General features: G+C 66.2%; 4 protein-coding genes across 6 annotated transcripts; 1 reads left to right on the forward strand and 3 right to left on the reverse strand.

Moving 5' to 3' along the window:
* Positions 1–896: 896 nt before the first annotated feature.
* MAP1S (microtubule associated protein 1S) lies at positions 897–10,005 on the reverse strand. The gene is given in 11 exon segments (XM_056337471.1): positions 897–2,558; positions 2,561–2,585; positions 2,687–2,718; positions 2,721–2,903; positions 3,045–3,195; positions 3,197–5,410; positions 5,412–6,302; positions 6,776–6,916; positions 7,036–7,118; positions 7,859–7,960; positions 9,788–10,005. Coding segments are annotated over 11 exon segments (4,143 nt in total). The 5' UTR covers positions 9,981–10,005; the 3' UTR covers positions 897–2,430.
* A 1,342-nt stretch (positions 10,006–11,347) lies between these two features.
* LOC130149015 (cocaine- and amphetamine-regulated transcript protein-like) lies at positions 11,348–12,984 on the reverse strand. Its single transcript, XM_056338240.1, has 3 exons — positions 12,565–12,984; positions 11,834–11,917; positions 11,348–11,680 (listed from the first exon to the last, which is right to left on the reverse strand). The coding sequence occupies exons 1-3, from the start codon at positions 12,688–12,690 to the stop codon at positions 11,573–11,575; spliced, it is 318 nt and encodes a 105-aa protein (XP_056194215.1). The 5' UTR covers positions 12,691–12,984; the 3' UTR covers positions 11,348–11,572.
* A 146-nt stretch (positions 12,985–13,130) lies between these two features.
* LOC130149014 (survival motor neuron protein-like) lies at positions 13,131–16,051 on the reverse strand. Of its 3 annotated transcripts, none has more exons than XM_056338239.1 (6): positions 15,949–16,051; positions 14,627–14,806; positions 14,245–14,529; positions 14,029–14,109; positions 13,854–13,942; positions 13,131–13,370 (listed from the first exon to the last, which is right to left on the reverse strand). In XM_056338239.1, exons 1-5 carry the CDS (start codon positions 15,973–15,975, stop codon positions 13,862–13,864), a joined length of 654 nt encoding a protein of 217 aa, XP_056194214.1. In that variant the 5' UTR covers positions 15,976–16,051; the 3' UTR covers positions 13,131–13,370; positions 13,854–13,861. The 3 variants fall into 3 exon arrangements, with proteins under 3 accessions (XP_056194214.1, XP_056194213.1, XP_056194212.1); XM_056338238.1 differs by having other exon boundaries at positions 13,858–13,942; positions 14,029–14,139; XM_056338237.1 differs by having other exon boundaries at positions 14,029–14,139.
* A 1,077-nt stretch (positions 16,052–17,128) lies between these two features.
* Positions 17,129–18,807, forward strand: GADD45B (growth arrest and DNA damage inducible beta). The gene is made up of 4 exons (XM_056338294.1): positions 17,129–17,369; positions 17,461–17,562; positions 17,763–17,976; positions 18,142–18,807. The coding sequence occupies exons 1-4, from the start codon at positions 17,332–17,334 to the stop codon at positions 18,253–18,255; spliced, it is 468 nt and encodes a 155-aa protein (XP_056194269.1). The 5' UTR covers positions 17,129–17,331; the 3' UTR covers positions 18,256–18,807.
* Positions 18,808–19,311: the final 504 nt, after the last annotated feature.

Consider the following 19,311-nt stretch of genomic DNA (forward strand, 5'->3'; position numbering starts at 1 on the left):
AAGCCAACCGGGACCCCTCACAGCACCAGTAAAAACGCCTGGTCCTGCGGTGCTGGAGGGGCCTGGTGGGGACGGTGACAGTGGCAGTGCCAGGCACAGGCACAGCCCTGCCCCCCGCCTCAGCACGAGGGGTCACAACCCACCTCCAAGGGAGCGCCCCCCCCCGAAGAGCCCCCTCCCCAAGATGCTGCCGTGGCCCCAGCAAAGGGCCTGGCAAGGTCCTGGGGAGGTTTGGGGGATGGGGAGATTCTGGGGGAGGTTTTGGGGTTGGGGGTTCTGGGGGCTTCAGGGTGGGGTTTTGTTCCCTGGTCCTGCCAGGCTTAAGGCTGAGCATGCAGGGTGGGGGCACAGTGCTGCAGCTGGGGCACAAGGACACGGGACCCCCCAGCACCGAGGAGACTCCAACCCCCCCCCTCCCCCAACACACACGCAACGCCCCCACCCCATGCCGAGAGCGGGGGCAGAGCGCAGTGGCTGCAGCCCCCTCCTCTGCGGGCCGGGGGCGGCGGGGATGGGTATGCAGTTGTCATAGCAACCCTGCATCCATCCTCAGCCGAGCTGGTGTACCAGCCCTGCTCAGCCCCTGCCCCCCAGCACAGCACCCCCCCCAGCCCCTCTCCCACCCCCCCAGCACGATACCCTGGACCCCCCCCAGCCCCTCTCCCACTGCAGGCTCCCACCCCCGAGCATCCCCCCACCCCCAGGGCTGAGCCCAACCCAACCATCATTCCACACTCCCAGTACCCCCAAACCACCCTGCAGCATGCCAGGACCCCACATTCCCCCCCCCCCTCCCCTGCATCGACTGGGGTGGAAACTCCAACCTTCCCCCCACCTCCCCCCCCCCCCCCAAAAAAAAAAAAAACAAACAACCCCACACAAACAGGCAGAGCAGCTGGGAGCTATCCTCTTTAATGCTCGTTTTCAACACATTTGCCAAACGGGAACGTGGGCGTGCAAGACGGGGAGCGTGCCGGCATCCATGGGCAGGGGCCGGAGGGGGGAGTCACAACCCCCCCACCACCCCCCAACCTCCAAACCAGCTTCCAGCTAAGAAAAAATATTTAAAGCACTAAAGGTGAAACATTCACTCCCCCCACCCCCGAACACATAGAACGATACAATCCCAGGTAAAAGCCCCCGCGCCACCAGCCGGTGCCCGGGGCGGGGGGGGACTCAGATAAATAAAAATAACCTCCCACCAGAATAGGTTTGGTTTGTTCAGTTTTCACTTTTTTTGTGTGTTGGTGGTTTGTTTTGGTTTGGTTTTTTTGTTTGTTTTCTCCTTTTTTTCTTAAAAAGTCATTACAAAAAGAGCCAACGAGGAGCCTCCTACAAAATGGGTTAGTGTTTGCCCCAGCTGGGCATGGGGGGGCCAGATCTTGCCCCCCTTCCCAGCCTGCCCCGCCCCGCTCTCTGCTCACAAAACCCCTTAAAAATTGCACGTGACATTTGGTTTCTTAACAGCCTTCCAGCAACTCAAGGGCTTGGGGATGAATTGGGGGGGGGCGGGGGCACCTTCCCCAGTCCCCCCCGCTCCCCAGCCAGGGTGCAGGCTCAGACCCCATGGCCCCCACTGCCAGGGAGGGGAAGAGCCATCGGTGCAGTGAGCTGCCAGGTCTCAGCCTGGTGGAGCAGAAAGCTCCCCCCCAGCTGCTGCACGTGAAAGGGGGGGCCACAGGGTCCGGCCGTGCCCAGGGGGGACGGAGACAGTGCTGGGGACAAAGCCCGCAGCTGTAGTGCCAGAGGAGCAGACCCCACAGCCCCCCTGAGCCTGAGCACGAGCCCCAGTGCTGCTCCATGGGGACGGCAGGAGCCCCCGGGGTGGCCAAGGTTGTCCTAACCCTGTGCCCCCCAGGAAGGAAACCCACCCCCCCGCAGGCCTGGGCCTGTGGGTACCGAGGGGGGAGACAATGGCAGTAGTGGCTTGTCCAGGGAGGGGGTACGAACAGCAAACAACAAAATTTTACCCTGTTAAATCGAGCATGGCTTGGCTCGCTGCCCGCCAGGAGACAGCTCAGCACTACTGCTGGATGCCAGGGGTGGGGGACACACAGACACCCCCAGAGGCAGGGTCACCCCCTCCCCGGCTGGTCCCTCACCCCCCTCCCTGGGACGGCGGTGGGTGCAGAGCAAGGAGTGTACGGCTCTGGCGTGGGCATGCGGGAACCACGCGGCGTGTGAGGGTGCGGCATGTGGGTGCTGTGGGCTCGGGGTCCCCAGAGAGACCCCGCCAGTCCCTGGGGGGGAACGCAACCCCATCTGCCCCCAGAAGACACCCCCCCTCTCTCTCCCCTCCGAGCCATGGTGGCCCCGGGGCTGGCACAGCCCTGAGTCACCAGGTGCGGAGGGAGGGAGAGGGGGGGCCCACAGAGGACGAGGAGGGTGGGGATGAAGCCCATGCTGTGGCTCCCCCCCCTTTCCCCTGGCTCAGAACTCCACCTTGCAGGCGGGAAAGGTCTCATCCTGCATGGCCACGGTGCTGTTGCTTCCCAGCACCGTGATGCCCAGCTCCTGCTGCCGGTCGTGGGTCTCCTGGTACCACTCGTGCATCACCGTGAGTCGAAGGTGGGGATCAAGGTCACCTGCAGAGACACCCACGGCACCGTGTCACCACGAGCCAGCACCAGGAAGGGGCTGATCCCACCTCTCCGGGTAGCTGGCAGGGGTGGGGGGGGGAGCTCACCTGGATGTCGGTGCCCCACTGGTGCTTGCCGAGAGGAGGGCATCGAGGAGGGACCGCAGGACACCTTCCTTCAGGTGGTCGTCGCCGCTGACCACGTAGCAGAGGGAACGGATGCGTCGGAAAAACTCCTCATCCACCGTGCGGGCGCTCCAGGAGCCGGGGAGGTACGCCAGGTCCACATAGACTGGGGGGCCCGGGGGGGCTGCAGCCCGTGTGCCTGCCAGGATGGGGGTACGGTGCTGAGCAGCCCCACAAACCCACCCCAACCCCACTGCACAGCGCCAGCGGTGCCTCCGCGCTGCTCCGGCACAGGGACACCAATGCTGGGAGTGCCACGGGTGCCCCCCAGCCCCATTACCTGCCGGTGATGCCCTGCCAGCTCCCGACGGTGGGCGAGCTCCAGGGCTGCGGGTGGTCCCTGGGTTGCGGATGTCCCCACTGGAAGGGCCCTTCTTGTCCCCGGGGAGCAGCCTGGCCTTGTCCCCACTGTCACGGGCCACGCTGGCAGGGCCCCCTGGCCTTGGGGACTGAGGTGGGGTGCCGGGGTGGCTCGGTCCTCGGGGCGGTGGGCACAGAGCCCGTGCGGGACAGGGTCTTCTTCACCTTGCCGGAGGGGTCCTTCTTGCCAGCGCGGGTCTGCTCGGCCAGCAGCACCTCAGGGTCCACCATGCAGATGCCAGGCTGGGCAGGGATGGGGCAGGGGTCCTTCATGGGGGCCGGCAGCGGGTCATGGGCCCTGGCCACACCGCGGGTGGGCTGCTCCAGGTCCTCATCCGACTCCAGCCCGTCAGCCAGGATGGAGGGGCAGTCCTCGGTGGCCGGAGGGACATCGGAGTCAGAAAGGGTGGGCAGTGACTCGCTGACGGAGGTGGGGGGCGTCTCGCCCAGCAGCTGGCGGGGCCGGCCCCGGCGCTGCACCAGCTCCTGCGACGGGTCACTGTCTGACAGCTCCCGGGGGCTGGCAGCAGCTGAGGGCGACCGCTCTGATTTGGGATGCTCGAACTCGCAGGGTGACACCAAGCAGAGGTCCACGTCATGGGGTGAGTCGGAGCGGTGGCCGGGCCGCGGCACCGTGTCACCATCAGCCCATGGCGGGTGGTGGCATGGCCGCAGCGGCAGGGACAACCCACCCTTCGTGGCCTCCGGCTCCGGTGTCCCCCCGGTCCCCCGGGACCGCCTGCCCTCCTCTGGTGGGGACTCACTGACGGGTGGCAGCACCTGCTCAAAGGAGACCGAGAGGGACTCATCCACCTCGGTGGAGTGCGGGGAGCCCACCTCGGCCGGCAGCGAGGGGGTGGTGATGGTGGGGGACACGTCGGGGATGTCGTCCTTGAAGGGGCTGAGGGAGAGGCAGCCTGCCTGCTTCTCCTGCGATGAGCTGGAGCCGTCCTGTGAGGCTTTGCCCCCGGCTGGCGGCCAAGTGTTTGGCTGCCGGTTGGTGCCGGTGCCCGGCTCCTCTGTGCCATCATCCACTGGTGACTGGTGGAAGGGTGTGTGTCCGGCGCTGGCTGGGCCCGAGCTGGCTGGGGACATCATCTCCAGGGTCTTCTCCTCAGAGCTGCCGCAGGCATCCTCGCCGCCCTCAGGGCTGTGGTTGAGCATCCCAGTGGGCGTCAGGTCAAAGTTGACGCTGCGGTCGCTCTTGGGGGTCTTGGCCAGGGGCGAGAGCGGGCAGATGGCTCTCAAAGGGCTACTCTCCATGTAGCGGAACCGCTGGGGGCTGTCAGGGTCCTCCAGGCCGTTCTCCAAGCAGGATGAGTCCCCTGGTCCTGCCAGCCCCCCCACCCCTCTGTTCTCCAGCGGCAAGGGCTCCAGCTCGCTCTCAGCTGCAGTGCTGCCCTCGTTCCTCAGTTCCTCCTTCCTCCTCCTCCCGCCAGCCCCCGGTGAGGCAGCCCCCCGGCCCCGCTCGGCCTCTGGCAGCATGTCCTCAGGGGAGGAGGACTTGGAGCCTTCAGATGTCCCTGGCTCCTTTTTGCTGCCTGCCTCCCGGGGGGCTTTGGCCTTGGGCTTCTCTGGCTCCTTCTTGAGGGAGGATTTCTTGACGCTGCCAGCCTTGGCCAGGGGTTTGCGGGTCTCTGGGACCAGCGTTTTCCGGGCCACGGTCTTGGCAGGAGCCTTGACCTCTGCCTTGCTCTCCTTCGCATCCTTCCGCAGCGTCTCAGCCTTCACCTCCTTCTTCACCACCTTCACCTCCTTCTTGGCCTCCCCTTTCGCCTCGGCTCCCTCGTCCTTCTTCAGCATCTTCTTCTCCTCTTTCCGGGGCACAGGCTCCTTCTTTGGCACCGCTTTCTCCTTGCTCAGCTTCAGCTTTGCATCTGCCTTCAGCTTCTCTGTTGAAGAGTCCAGCTTGGTTCGAGCATCCTTGGCTTTCTCATCTTCTGACCCGGCTCTGGTCATCTCCCCCAGGGATTTTGGCTTTTCCTTGGTCCCTGCCTTCACCTCCTTCCTCTCCACCTTTGGAGCCTTTTCCTTCGGCACTGGTGTCCCAGTATCCACCAAGCTGAGCTTGGAAGCTGACTTCAGGCTCTCCTTGCTCTCTGCCCTCCTCTGCTTGAGTGGCTTCTCAGGCTGGGACGCTGGTGGCCCCTTCAAATCGTTCTTGGTGACCACAGGGTGCTTGAGGAACTCCAGGTGCTTCACCTTCTCCAGCCCCTCCAGGATACGGCCCTGAGGGGTGCAGCCGGGGAAGAGGACCCGGATGATTTTCTCGGAGGGGCTAACGGGGGTGCCAGACGAGCAGGGCGCAGACGGAGGTCAGGCACTGCAAGGGCAAGTCCTGCTCCTTGGGGTAGCTGTTGCCTGACCATTGCTGCAGGAGAAACTCCAGCTCCTTGGTGCCCTTCACGGGGTTCAGGATGTACATGTCCAACCGGCCCACTCCCATCTTCTGGAAGAGGACGGTGGGCTCTGCGCGGGGTCCGCTGTCCCGCGCCAGCAGGTTGGGACAGATGCCCAGCTTCTCCAGGTAGTGCAGGGTCAGGGCAGCCTCATCGCAGCTCTTCAGCACCCGGGAGTTGCCCTCGATGTCCTTCAGCTTCTCGGAGGCGTTGAGGAAGACGACACCCAGCTCCGGGGAGATGAGGTTCTTTGCCCAGTCCCCGTTGCCCTGCGAGCCCTGGGATGGATCTTCCTCCAGCTCAGCCAGCTTCCTCTGCAGCAGGCTGTTGACACCGGGCAGGCTGTCCGTGCCCACGTGCGTCACCAGGATGGAGTCGATGCGGTCCAGGTGCCGCACCAGCTTCCAGAAGGATGATTTGGGGTTGGAGCCTCCATTGACCAGGACGTTGAAGCCATTGACGGCAAAGAAAGCAGAGTCCCCTCTCCCGCCCGGGAAGATATAGCAGCAGGGCTTGGAGAGCTTGAGGAAGCCTACCATGGTGGGGGGCTCAAGGAGGTCAAAGGGGGACTGGGGCTCCAGCGACTCCGAGAGGTACTCCATGAACTCCTCCAGCCCCTCCATCTCCGGCAGGATGCAGCCTGGGTTGTAGCGCAGCTCGATGAAGTCCTGGAGGTTGTGATGGTCCAGGCTTGAGTCCCTCCACTCCCCAAAGTCGGGGCAGCTGATGGTCAGCCTGGCCTTGGCCAAGGGGTCCGCAGAGCTGAGGATGTCCCCTACCTGCGAGAGGACAGGGACAGCCAGACTCTCAGGAGGGATGAGGCACCTGTGGCCAGAGATACAGCAGCCCAAGGGGTACCCTGCCTCAGCCCCCCCCTCCCTTGGGCACCTGGGGCCTCCCACAGCCCCATCCCACTCCACACACCCAGGGCCGGCTGTTGGCACGATCCCTGGCAGGGCGGGGGGTCCCCAATTCACACCCACCCCAGCTGCGATTCAGGGCCAGGATGCAGCTGACTGTCCCCTCCCAGCCCTGTGGCGGGAGGGATGTGCTGGCACGGCTGCCTGCAGAGCAGATGGCTGGGCCAGCCTCCTGTCCGTGCTGCTGCCCTGCCCGACTCCCCACCGAGACGCCGGAGAACGTGAGCAGACAGTTACTCCGGCAGCATCAGCCCCCCTGCACAGCGGCGGTCAGGCCTGTGAGCTGGGGGCGGGGGCAGGCAGCTCCTTCCTGGGGGTCTCCAGCACCCCACCTCCTTGTCGGTGAAGATCTGGATGAAGTCCCGCAGGGAGAAGCAGCCTGTCTGCAGCATCAGCTCCCCCGTCTCCTCCACGCAGGGCCCAGCGAACACCAGCAGCTTGTGCTGCGACACGTCCGTGATGAGGTTTCGCAGCTGAGGATGGAAGGGACGTGAGGATGGAGGGGACATGAAGATGCCACCAAGCCCCAACCTGCAGCACGCCCCAGCCAGCAGCTCCAAAAAGGCCACAGCCATGTCCCCCAGCTGCTCACCTCGTCACACAGGGATTTGTCGGAGGGGTTGAGCAGCACCAGGGTCTCCAGCACATCTCCCCGATGGTGGAGGGTCCGCTGACCTGCAGGGAGCAAGGGCTGACACCCACCCTCCCCCAAACAACGGGGCTGCACCCCAGTTTGGCCTTGTCCCGTGGGGATGGGATTGGGGGGGTGGGGGGGGACCCGGACAGAGCAGCAGGGCCAGCTCCTGTCCACTTCCCCCACAGAAAGGGACAGCCACTGTCCCGCTCCCAGACGCTGCGGGGGCCAGCGGATCCACTGAGCCAAAGGACACGTTTCCCATGTCCTTCCTGCCACAGGGAGGGGAGGAAAGAAGGGGGGGGTTCAGGCTGGGGGAGCCCCTTCTGCCCCCCCCCAAGCAGTGCAGCAAGCCCTGGCTGCTCTCAGGGGGACCTCAGGGCTGTAACCCCCTTCCTAGGCAGGCAGGTACCCACCGGAGACCTGACTACCTCCCACGGTGCCCCCCCACTGCCAGGGGCTGACCCACCGGTATGACAAGGGGACGTGGTGGGCAAGAGGCATTGGAGCAGCCCTGGTATCCCTGGCTCAATATGTTCTTTTCCAATTTTTTCATGGGAATTTGCAGCCTGCCCCAGGATGGGCGAAGGAAGCGGTTTCTCACATGTGGGATCACGGGGTTTGGCCACCAGGTCGGGGTACAAGGCAAAGCCTGTTCCAACAGAGGCTGGGGGCGTAGCGGGGAGGGGGCCCCTCCAGCTGTTATCGGGGGGAGGTTCCCACACCCCATGAAATAACCACCACCCAGGGGGCATGCATCACATGCCTCCCCTTCTTTTACCTTTCACGATGCTGGAGAAAGTGGCCGAGTGACGGGACACGAAGAGCTTCAGCTGCTCGTCCAGGTTGCACAAGGAGAGATCGATGTCCCAGGAGCGGATTCCTTTGGAGGAGGGGGGGACACGGATAAAAATAACTGGGGGGGGGGGGGGGGCAGCCCTGTTAGCACCCACTAGCACCGCATGTGCCCCCACATGGCACCGATTATGCAAGTAACAGCACGGTGGGGACTGTCCCCCTTCCCCCCTTGCCCTGAGACACAGCCGTGCCAGCCTGGTGGCTTTTGGAGTGACCCCAGGGGGGTCCCCAAGCCCAGCCGGACCCTGGCATGACACCAACGCACCAACCGGCTGCCTGGCAGGCGAGCACCTTGCGCGGTGACTCACGACAGCACCAGCTCTGCCAACCCAAAACCCCGGCCCCCAGGCGCCAAGCGCACCTTCCCGGCACCTCTTCAAAGGTGGCAATTAAAAGAATTAACGGTGCCGGAGGATCCGGTGAGCGCGGCGCTGCTGCTCCCAGCACCCAGAGCGGGGTCAGGAACCCCGAAGTGCAGCCTCAAAACACCCTTCAGGACCCTGTAAGGGGTTGGGGGGGGGGGGGGGGGCTGGCAGCCCCCACCTCTGTGGCCAACCAGCGTGGCCACAACTGCTCCCGGCAAACAGCCTGGCGATGGCGTAAGATGGTGGGGGGGTTGCACAAATTTTGCACAAGGCACCAGGCGAGGGCTATGGCCGTTTTGGGGCGGTATCACTTGGGGCCAGCAAGATTTGGTCCTGCCAGGTCCTGCGGTAGGGGACACGATGGCACAATCCGGGCAACACACACACACACGTGTGTGTGCGCGTGTGTGTGTGTTTCCCCATGATTTGGGGTCCTGCTCCAGCACAGGGGTGCTCCAACGCCTGAGACACCCCCCCCACTCAGCTCTGGCCACAGCTTGGGGAGTGGGAGATAGGAGCAGGGCTGAAGGGGGACCCTGCAGCGCCCACCCAGCCCCAGCCCTGCATCTGGCCCCCCTAGTTGTGTGGGGCACAGTCTGGGCTGGTAACAAGGGGAGGGGATGGGTCATGGCGGGGGGAGGGGGGCAACTGCAGCCCCAGAGCCTGGGGACAGACCCCAGGGTGGGGAGAGAGGACAGGTCCCTAAAGTCAGGGGACAGGACGGGGGGGACAGGTCGCAGCAGGGACAAGAAGGTTGGGCAGCACTTGTGGAGGCAGATCCTCGGGGTCTGGGGCAGGAGAAGGAGCAGAGCCTTGGGGGCCCGGGGGGTGCAGATCCTGAGGGGCTGGGGTGGGGACGCAGGTTCCGGGAGTTCAGGCAGGCAGAACCTTGAGGACCTGGGACAAGGGGGCAGATCCTGGGGGTCTGGGGCAGGAGAAGGAGCAGATCCGCAGATCCTGGGGGTCTGGGGCAGGAGAAGGAGCAGATCCACAGATCCTGGGGGTCTGGGGCAGGAGAAGGAGCAGATCCACAGATCCTGGGGGTCTGGGGCAGGAGAAGGAGCAGATCCACAGATCCTGGGGAGTCTGGGGCAGATCTGGGGGCAGATTCGGGGAGGGTGTGTGTGCACATCCTGGGAGTCTGGGGCAGGAGAGGGGGCAGATGGGGGGGGGGGGGGGGCAGATCCGGGGGGGGGGGGGAGGGGCAGTCGTAGGGGCTGAGGGGCAGGAGAGGGGGCAGGTGACAGGGCAGTCGCTGGGGGCCTAGGGGGCAGACCCCGAAGGCCTGGGCCAGGAGGGGGCGGCCCGGCAGGCCCGGGGGGGTGAGGGGGGCGGGGGGCAGACCCCAGGGGCAGCGGGGCTGGAGCGGGCCGGCCTCGGGGGGGAGCTGCGGGTGGCGGGGTCCGCAGCAGGGCCGAGCGCGGCGCATCCCGCGCGGGGAGGGGAGGGCCGGGCCCACAGCGGGGCCCCGGGAGCCGCGGGCTCACCTCGCTCCAGCTGCTGTAGCGCGGCGGCCAGCAGGCCGGGCCGGTGGCAGCCGCCACCCACGATGGCCAGCAGCGAGTAGCGGCGCGGCCCCGCCGAGGCCGAGGCCCCGGGCCCGGGCGGGGGAACCGGAACCGCCGCCGCCGCCGCCCGCCCCTCGCCCTCCGCAGCCCCCGCGGCCCGCGCCGCCGCCATCTTCGGCGCCCCCCGCCCGCCGCGCCGCGCCCCCGCTGCGTCACCGCCGCCGCGCCCCGCCCACTGATGTCACCGCCGGCCAATGGGGAGCCGCGACGGGGCAGGGGAAAGGGAGGAGCAGCGAAGGGCGGGCAGCTCTTAAAGGGGCAATAGCGGGGTGGGGCCGCCGCGTGTGGGGCCTCCCGCGCAGCGCGGTGCAGTGCAATACAATACAATCTAACCCCATCCAATGCAGCGCGGTGCAATGGAATACAATGCAATGCAGCAATGCAACCCAACCCAATACAACGCAATGCAGCAAGGCAATCCAATCCAATGCAGCAAGGTACAACGCAATACAATGCAACGCAGCAACCAGTGCAGCACAATGCAATGCAGGGGCTGCCCGTGCAGTGCGGTGCAGCACAGTGCAAAGCAATCAAATCCAATGTAATGCATTTATTTATTATATAATAATGAGTAGATTATTATATATTCTTATATATATTATTATTATATATTATATAATTATATACATTATATATGAATATTATTATATATTATATATATAATAAAAATATATTATTATAAAATAATAATAAAACAGTGATGCAATGTAATCCAACCCAATGCAGCATGGTGCAATGCAATACAATGCAAGGCAGCAACTAGTGCAGCATGATGCAATGCAGGGGCCACCCGCGCAGTGCAGCACAGTGCAAAGCAATTCAATGCAATGCAGCACAATGCAATGCAATGCAGCAGCTGGTGCAGTGCAATGGAGCACAATGCAAGGGAAGAAAAGAGAAGGGAAGGGGCGCACAGGTCAGCGGGCAGCTGGGGGTGGGTGTTGCAGGGTGATACAGTGATGGGAAGCATTGTGGGGATGGGGCTGTGCAGTGCAATGCAGAGCAGGCAGGGTGCGGTGCAGCAGGATGCAGCTCAGTGCAGCACAGTACAGTGCAGTGTGATGCAGTGTGCACTGCAGGGATGGAGTGTGCAGTGAGGAGCAAGGCTGCGTTGCGCGTAAGTCGTGGGGTGCAGTGCAGCACAGCATAAGGGCTGGGCAATACGCTGCAGTGCAGGATGGGACCAGGCCCTGCAGCCCCCTCACAGCCCCCTGCCCTCGACCTCTCCTAGACTGCTCCCCCAACCAACAGCTCCCTGCGGGTGGGGAATAACCAGCCCCCGGGACCCAGCCCTTGGCCCCTAGCCCACCCTTGCACCATCCCCACCCCCTGCCCCACATCCCACCCCAGCCTCAGGTGCCCCACATGGACCTGCAGCAGGATGGGACCCACACCTGCCCAGCACGCCAGGGCCCACGCACCATGGCACAGGGGTGCTGCTCCCCCCACCCCAAATCCCCCAGCGAGCAGGCAGCAGGCATGAATCCAAGTAATTTAATGTCACCCTGGGCCCCCCCAGCTCCACGGGCCAGGGCACCCAAGGGTGCTGGTGCGCTGTGCAGGCACGACCTGGCGCAGCGTGAGGGCTGGGGGTCCACGGCTCCCCCCTCGCTGCACAGGGCACAGCCTGGGCCAGCAGCATCCCGGCAAGTGGCAGCATCCCTGGTGTCCCCGCCGGTGTCCCCGCCGGTGTCCCGCTGTCCTTCAGGAGCACTTGAGGAGGAACAGGTTGCAGGCGGTGCCGCGAGGGCAGTTGCAGAGCTTGCCAATACGGGCCCCCCTCCGCACGGCGCACGGCTCCCCGGGCTGACACTGCAGGATGGGACCCGTCAGCCCCAGCGCTTGGCTCCCCCCAGGGGCTGGGCCCCCACAACCAGCACCCAAAGGGCCCAGGTGTTGGCTGTGGGGTTTGGGGTCCCCCCCCGCCCCCCGTGAGCAGCCAGGGCTCAGCACCCAGTGCCGTACCGAGGGCACCCAGCTCAGCCGCTTCTCCAGCGCCGGCAGCTCCGGGCTCCCCAGCTTCTCCAGCAGCTCCTGCAGCACCTCGACCTGTGGCAGGCAGCACCCTGTCACCCCAAGTCCCCTGGGATGGCCAGGGTGTCACCCCAAGTCCTCTGGGATGGCCAGTGTGGCTGCATCACCCCAGGTCCCCCAGGATGCCCCCAGGACCCTGCCCCAGCCCCCAGCCCCACTGGTTGCACCCTGGGGTGTAACCACCACCCCAGCCCCCCTGAGCCTGGCTGGGGGCTGGGCCCTGCCGGAGGGGGCTGGGGGCTGCAGCAGGGTTGGGGGGCTCGGAGTGCGAGGGTGCAGCCCACTCCTGGGTCCCCACCCCAGCGCCACATCCCCGCTCCCCACCCCTGAGCTGGAGCAGCCGGAGGGAAAAACAGGTCGAAGCTGTGAATCCCCACATGCCCCGGGATGTCCCTGGGATGTCCCCCGGGATGTCCCCAGTGCTGCGGGATGTCCCGGGTGCTGTGGCTGCAGGGACCCCACCAAAGCCAGAGAGCAGCAGCAGAGAACCAGGGGCGAGGTCTCGGTCTCCCCCGTCCCCAGCGCCCCAGGGACCCCCCGACACAGCCAGAGCGAAGCCCCATGCCGGGTGGGAGGAGCAGGAGCACCCCAAGGTGCCCCAGAGCTGTGTGGAGGGTACTGGGGGGGCCCATCCCTGCCGACACCGCTCCCCAGCCCCTTACCAGCTCCGGCTGCTCCCGGCTCTGCCCGGGCAGGCTCTCGGCCGGCTGGACCCCCAGCTCTGCGGTGCCGGGCAGGATGAGGCCGGAGCCGAGCAGGCAGAGCAGGCAGAGCCAGGCACTCTCCATGCTCCTGGTTCCGGATGCGTCCCTGGATGCCGAGACGTGCCTGGCTCAGGCGGCTTTATACCCCTGTGCCGCCGGTGTGGGCAAACACCCGCTGACGCAGACGGGGAGCTGGCGCCCCGCGGGTGCATGTGTCCCCCCAAACCTGGATGCCGTCAGCAAAGGGGGATGGGGGGACATGTCCCCGGGAGACGCATCCCCTGGGACACCTGTGCCCCGAGCCAGCGGGATGGACGTCAGCACCGCGTCCAGCCGGAGCAGCCCGAGAGCCGGCGGGCACGGAGCCCCCCTCCCGGCGGGGCTGACCCCCCCAGCACGGGCCAGGCGGAGGGCACTGCCAATTCCCTGAGCAAACACGGCGGCGTGGCTCATCCCAGCACGTCCCAGGCGCTGGCAGAGCCCGGGGTCCCTCCGGGGACGGTGCAGACAGGCTGGCACGTGGGTGGCACAAACAGCTTTATTCCAAAAGAGGGGACAGAGAGGGGGGGACAGAAAAGGGGACAGAGGAGGGGTGCAGCCCCCCCCTGGCCAGGGCTCTGATGCAGAGCCGGCCAGGGTGGAGGAAGGCTGCTCCTGCCTGTCCCTGCAGCCGGGACCCCCGGGAGGGACCCCTTGGTAAGGGAGGGGAGCGCGGTGCTGCCCCACGGCTGCCCCTCTGGCACGGCGTGGGGGGCCCGATCCAGCTGGAGGGGAGCAGACGCAGCTGAGCGGCAGGGAAAGGGTCCCCCTGCCCCCGTCCCACAGCTACACCAACTCCCCTAGTGTCCCCATGGGGTCCCCCAACCCCACAGCATCCATGTGGGATGTCCCCTCCCCATCCTGCAGCCCTCCCAGGTCCCCTCATGTCCCTGTAGTGTCCCCCAACCCCACAGCATCCCTGTGGGGTCTGTCCCTCCCCATCCTGCCCTCCCAGGTCCTCCAGTGTCCTTGTGGGGTCCCCCAGCCCCAGAGCATCCCAGTGGGGTGTCCCCTGTCCCACAGCCCTACTACGTCCCTCAGTATCCCCGGGGGAGGTCCCCCAGCCCCACAGCTGCCCTGCGGGGTCACCCCCTATCCTGTAGCCCTCCCAAGCCCCCCCTCCCTGTGTCCCCCCCCAGCAGGGTGGTGATGTGACAGTGGGGGGTGTGGGGATAGGGGTCCCATGCTCTGAGCGTCCCCACTCCCACCTGCCCTCCTAGTGGCGTGGGGGCTTCTTCTGCCTGTGGCCTGGCTGCGGGGGGGGCTCAGCAGCCTCTGTCCGCCCTTCCCGGAGGCCCTGGGGCACAGAGGAGTAGGGGGTCACAAGGGGGGTACATTCCCCTGCTTTCCCCCCTCCCATTCCCCCTTCTCCCCCTGCCGTACCACATAGAAGCCGGTGTGGTACCCGCTCATGTACCAGGCCATCAGCATGGCGGCCAAAGCATCCTCCTCTTCCTCTTCCTCCTGCAGGGCATGCAGCAGGGCCGGGGGGCACTGCGGGGGCATCACCTGCCAGCAGCACCCACAGCCCCTTGGGGAGAAACCTGGGGGAGGCACACAGGGTGCCCCAAGGCTTGGGGGGGGGGGGTGGACACTCACCTCGGGGGGCCGGGGGGAGCAGGGCACCCGCTCGCCCTTCCTCCTCGTGGTGCGTGGGGGGGGCTCCCACGCCGAGGGGGTGTTCTGGCCCCTTGGGGCGTCCCTCGCCCTCCAGGCCCCAGGGCGGGGGGGCAGGAGATCAGCCAGTGCCCGCTCCTCGGTGTTGCCGTAGCCATCGAACTCCACCAGGCACGTGCCAGCAGCGCGGTCCAGCGCCCATAGGTGAGCGGGGTACAGTAGCCCATCCCCCGCCCAGGTGGTGGTGCAGGCGTCACCCACCCGCCACTGCGGGGACACGGGGGGGGTCACAACGCGGGGGGGGTGTCACAGGGGGACAGCGTGGATCCCGGATCCCACGGGGCTCGGGATCTGGCTTGCTCACCTGGTGGCCTTCCTCCGCCTCATCCTCCTGCTCCTGCTCACTGTGGGTCACGCTCGAGGTGGGGGTCTCGGAGTCGCCATCCGACCCCTCGGCTGGGGTGTCCCGGGGGGAGCGGGGCAGGGTAGCCCCCGGGATCGCCGCCTTCCCCGAGGATGGGCCCGCCGGCTGGGGGTCGGGGCCCTGCGGGCAACACCGGTGGCGTCACCTGGGGGGGGGCACAGAGACCCCCACCCACCAAGACGGCCCCCTGACCCCAGCTGGGCCAGAGCCCCCAGCCCCAGCCCATGGCCCCCAGCCTGGTCCCAGCCCAGTTTGGTGGCCCCAGTCCTGGTACAGTGGCCTCAAGCCCAGTCTGGTCCCAGTTTAGTGGCCCCCAGCCCAGTGCCATCCCAGTTTAGTGGCCCCTAGTCCCAGTCCCATTCCAGTTTAGTGGCCCACAGCCCAGTCCTGTCCCAGCTTAGTGGCTCCCAGCCAGGTCCTGTCCCAATTTGGTGGCCCCCAGCCCAGTCCCATCCCGGTTTGGTGGCCCTGAGGCCGGTCCCATCCCAGTTCGGTGGCCCCCAGCACAGAGCCATCCCAGTTTAGTGGCCCCTAGTCCCAGTCCCATTCCAGTTTAATGGCCCCCAGCCAAGTCCGGTCCCAATTTGGTGGCCCCCAGCCAAGTCCGGTCCCGGTTTGGTGGCCCTGAGGCCGGTCCCATCCCAGCTGGGTGGCCCCCAGCCCAGTGCCATCCCAGTTTAGTGGCCCCTAGTCCCAGTCCCATTCCAGTTTAGTGGCCCCCAGTCCCAGTCCCATTCCAGTTTAGTGGCCCCCAGCCCAGTCCGGTCCCAGCTTGGTGGCTCCCAGCCAGGTCCCGTCCCAATTTGGTGGCCCCCAGCCCAGTCCCATCCCGGTTTGGTGGCCCTGAGGCCGGTCCCATCCCAGTTGGGTGGCCCCCAGCCCAGTGCCATCCCAGTTTAGTGGCCCCTAGTCCCAGTCCCATTCCAGTTTAGTGGCCCCCAGTCCCAGTCCCATTCCAGTTTAGTGGCCCCCAGCCCAGTCCGGTCCCAGCTTGGTGGCTCCCAGCCAGGTCCCGTCCCAATTTGGTGGCCCCCAGCCCAGTCCCATCCCGGTTTGGTGGCCCTGAGGCCGGTCCCATCCCAGTTGGGTGGCCCCCAGCCCAGAGTCATTCCAGTTTAGTGGCCCCTAGTCCCGGTCCCATCCCAGCTCAGTTTGGTGGCCCCCAGCGCAGTCCCATCCCGGTTTGGTGGCCCCAAGGCCGGTCCCATCCCAGCTCGGTGGCCCCCAGCCCGCTCCGGCCCCGGTCCCAGCCCGGTGCCCACCCGCGGCCCCGGGGCCCTCTCGGCCATGGCCCGGTACCGGCGGCACCAGCGGCACTACCCCCGCGCCCGCACGTAGCCCCGGCCCCGCCCCCGCCCGCGCGGGGCCATCTGGGTAACGTAGTCCCCGCGCGCTGCGACACGGGACGGGCGGCGCGCGCCGGCACTGCACTTCCCAGGGGGCAGCGCGGGGGGAGCTGGAGCGCGCGGGCAGAGCGGCACCTCCGCATCTGGCGCCCCCTGGTGGCCGGGCGGTGTGACTGCTGCACGTGGCAGCGTGGGGACACGGGGCACATGGACACGGGTGGCGTGTGGGGGCAGGTGTGCAAGGGAGGGTGTGCCAGGGTGAGCGTGCAAGGGTGGGGGGTGCCCGGGTGGGTGTGCAAGGGCGGGTGAGCCAGGGCAGCCATGCTAGGGCGGGCGCTCCCGGCCGCGGGCCCAGCCCGGTACCGGCAGGTGGCAGCAGCCGCCGCCCCGGAGCCCGCCCGGCCGCGCCGCCCCGGGGTCCCCGCTCGTGTCCCCGATTCCCCCGGCTCGGAGTGCACTGACCCCCGCTACGGGTCCCGGTGCACGGACCGACCCCCCGGTGCTGCCCCCGGTGCACGGGCCGACCCCCCGGTGCTGCCCCCGGTGCACGGGCCGACCCCCCGGTGCACGGACAGACACCCCCCCGGTGCAGACCCCTGTGCACGAACTGACCCCCCCCGGTGCACGCACCGATCCCACCGGTGCAGACTCCGGTGCACGAACCAACCGCCCCGGTGCACGCACCGATCCCACCGGTGCAGACCCCGGTGCACGAACCGATCGCCCCGGTGCACGCACCGATCCCACCGGTGCAGACCCCCGTGCACGCACAAACCCCTCCCGGTGCACGGACCGACCCCCCCCGGTGCACGGACCAACCCTCCCGGTGCAGACCCTGTGCACGGCCCGACCCCCGGTGCAGCCCCGGTGCAGCTAGGGGAGCCAGCTCTGGGCGGGTGTTCCCCCCCCGCGGCCCCCCGGCAACGACTCAGCCCCACGTGGGACCCGCCGGCGGCACCCAATCCCCGCGGTGCCCGCCCGTTGCTTTGTGCCTGGCCAGCCAATGGACGAAGCGGGGGCGCCGAGCAACGCACCGCCCCTCGATGGAAGGCTATAAAAGGCGGCGCCGGGCGCGGTTGTTGGTTCAGAACGGGTGAGCTGTGGCAACGGCTGGAGGGCGACAGCACCGCGACAGCACCGCGACAGCACCGCGACAGCACCGCGACAGCACCGCGACAGCACCGCGACAGCACCGCGACAGCACCGCGACAGCACCGCGACCACTATCGGGATTATTACTCTTGGGCTTTGCCTCCCAGCCGCGGTCCCTAGGCTCCCGTCCCGGATTGCAATTGCACCATGACCTTGGAGGAGCTGGTGCCCTGCGATAGCAGCAAGTAAGTGGAGTGGTCGTGGAAACCTGGGGTGGGGTGGGGGTTTGTCGTTGATGTCGCCGGTGCTGACTGGTTGTTCTCGCCCCTCCGGTAGGATGCAGGCAGTAAGCGAGGCGGTGGAGCGGGTGCTGGTGGCGGCGCAGAGGCAGGACCGGCTGACAGTGGGGGTCTACGAGTCTGCCAAGCTCATGAACGTGTGAGTATCGGGGGGGGGGCTCTGGGTATCACCGGCACGGGGCGGGGGTGCCCATCCAGGGGCAGATAGCACTGGGCTGGCTCTGGGTAAAGGGCTCATGTGGGGGGTGGCCAGGGTGACACGAGGTGACACCCCGAGGTGGGAAGCTGTGCCATGCAGAGGTGGTCTTGTCCCCCCCTAACGCCCCCTGTGCCCCACAGGGACCCCGACAGCGTGGTGCTGTGTGTGCTGGCCACCGACGAGGAAGACGAAGGTGACATCGCCCTGCAGATCCACTTCACCCTCATCCAGGCCTTCTGCTGTGACAATGACATCCACATCCTGCGCGTCTCAGGCATGCAGCGCTTGGCCACCATCCTGGGCGAGCCCGAGCCGGCCACCGAGCCCCGCGACCTCCACTGCCTCTTAGTCACGGTGAGTGGGACAGTGATGCACGGCACAGCCACGCGCTGCTGGCCCCGTGACTCACTCCAGGCACTGCGCCAAGGATGGGGACTTTGGGGTGGCGTGGTGGGGACTCAGGGCCACGTGTTGGCACCCGGCGGTGGCACTAAAACCTGGTGGCTTTTTGCTCCCCAGAACCCCCACACGGATGCCTGGAAGAGCCAAGGGTTGGCAGAGGTGGCGAGTTACTGCGCCGAGAGCCGTGACAAGAACCAGTGGGTGCCGTACGTCTGCCTGCAGGAGCGCTGAGCTGGCCCCAGCCAGGGAGAAAAGAAAAAAAAATAATAAAGTAAAACGGCAGGAAAAAAAGGAAGGAGAAACAGCCAGTTAAAACCCACAAACCCAAACACCCACCGATTTATTTTTTTTCTTTTTAACCGGAGAGGGAGGACGGAGCAGCCTGGCCGCACCGGTGGGCATGGGAAGAACGGTGGCCGTGCCGTGCCGGTGGGACGCTGGCCGGAGCACACCGGAGCCGTGCCGAGGAGTTGTGCTTGGCCACGGGGACCGTGGGACCGTGAGGAGCGTGGGGAGGAGATGGCGACTGGTTTTTGGTTTGCTTTTTTTTTTTTTGGCATCCGTGGCTCAGCGGAGGCGAGGACTGCGGAGCAATGGAGGTTTTTTGCAAACGAACTGCTTTTTTTCCAAGGGATAAATTATTGTCCGTGTTGATGGACCTGCAGCACCAGTTTAGTTTTTGCACTCAAGCCACTTGGAGACCCTGATCTGAAGCTATTCCAGAGTCTATTCTTATACTGATTTAAAAAAAAAAAAATATTTGCAATAAAATGTTCGAAGTCATGAATGTCTGCCTTCCTCTGCCAGAGCCATTCCCACGGGGAGTGGGATCAGCTGCTCCTGGGTGGGTTTTGGGGTGGGGAAGGGCCCCCCACAGCTGCACTTGGCACCAGCCCCACTCCCCACCCCCTCCCTGGGCTCTGTGGGGGGGCGCTGGGGCATTTCCCACCCGTGTGTGGGCCACCACCCCCCAAGCCGCTTGGGGAAGGGGAACCCCCTCCCCCCCTGCTGGGGAAACCCCTGGGGCTGACAGCCCACGCGAGGCCTGAGCCGTGGGAAACTGAGCCATGCCCCCACGGTGGGGGGGGGGGGGGTTGGGATGCACCACAGAAACCACCCAGCCATGGGAACTGGGACCCACTGGGGCCAGGATGCACCCCAGCTCACCAGACTAGGGGGGACCCCAGGTCCCCAGCAGCTGGGACTCGCCCTGTGCTTGGCACTGCAGGTGCCGACAGCCTGGGGGGTGGGTGGGGGTCTGCAGCTGTGTAGGGGGTGACCCCACAT

The sequence above is a fragment of the Falco biarmicus genome, chromosome 4 (assembly GCF_023638135.1).
Source record: "Falco biarmicus isolate bFalBia1 chromosome 4, bFalBia1.pri, whole genome shotgun sequence".
Classification (NCBI taxonomy): domain Eukaryota; kingdom Metazoa; phylum Chordata; class Aves; order Falconiformes; family Falconidae; genus Falco; species Falco biarmicus.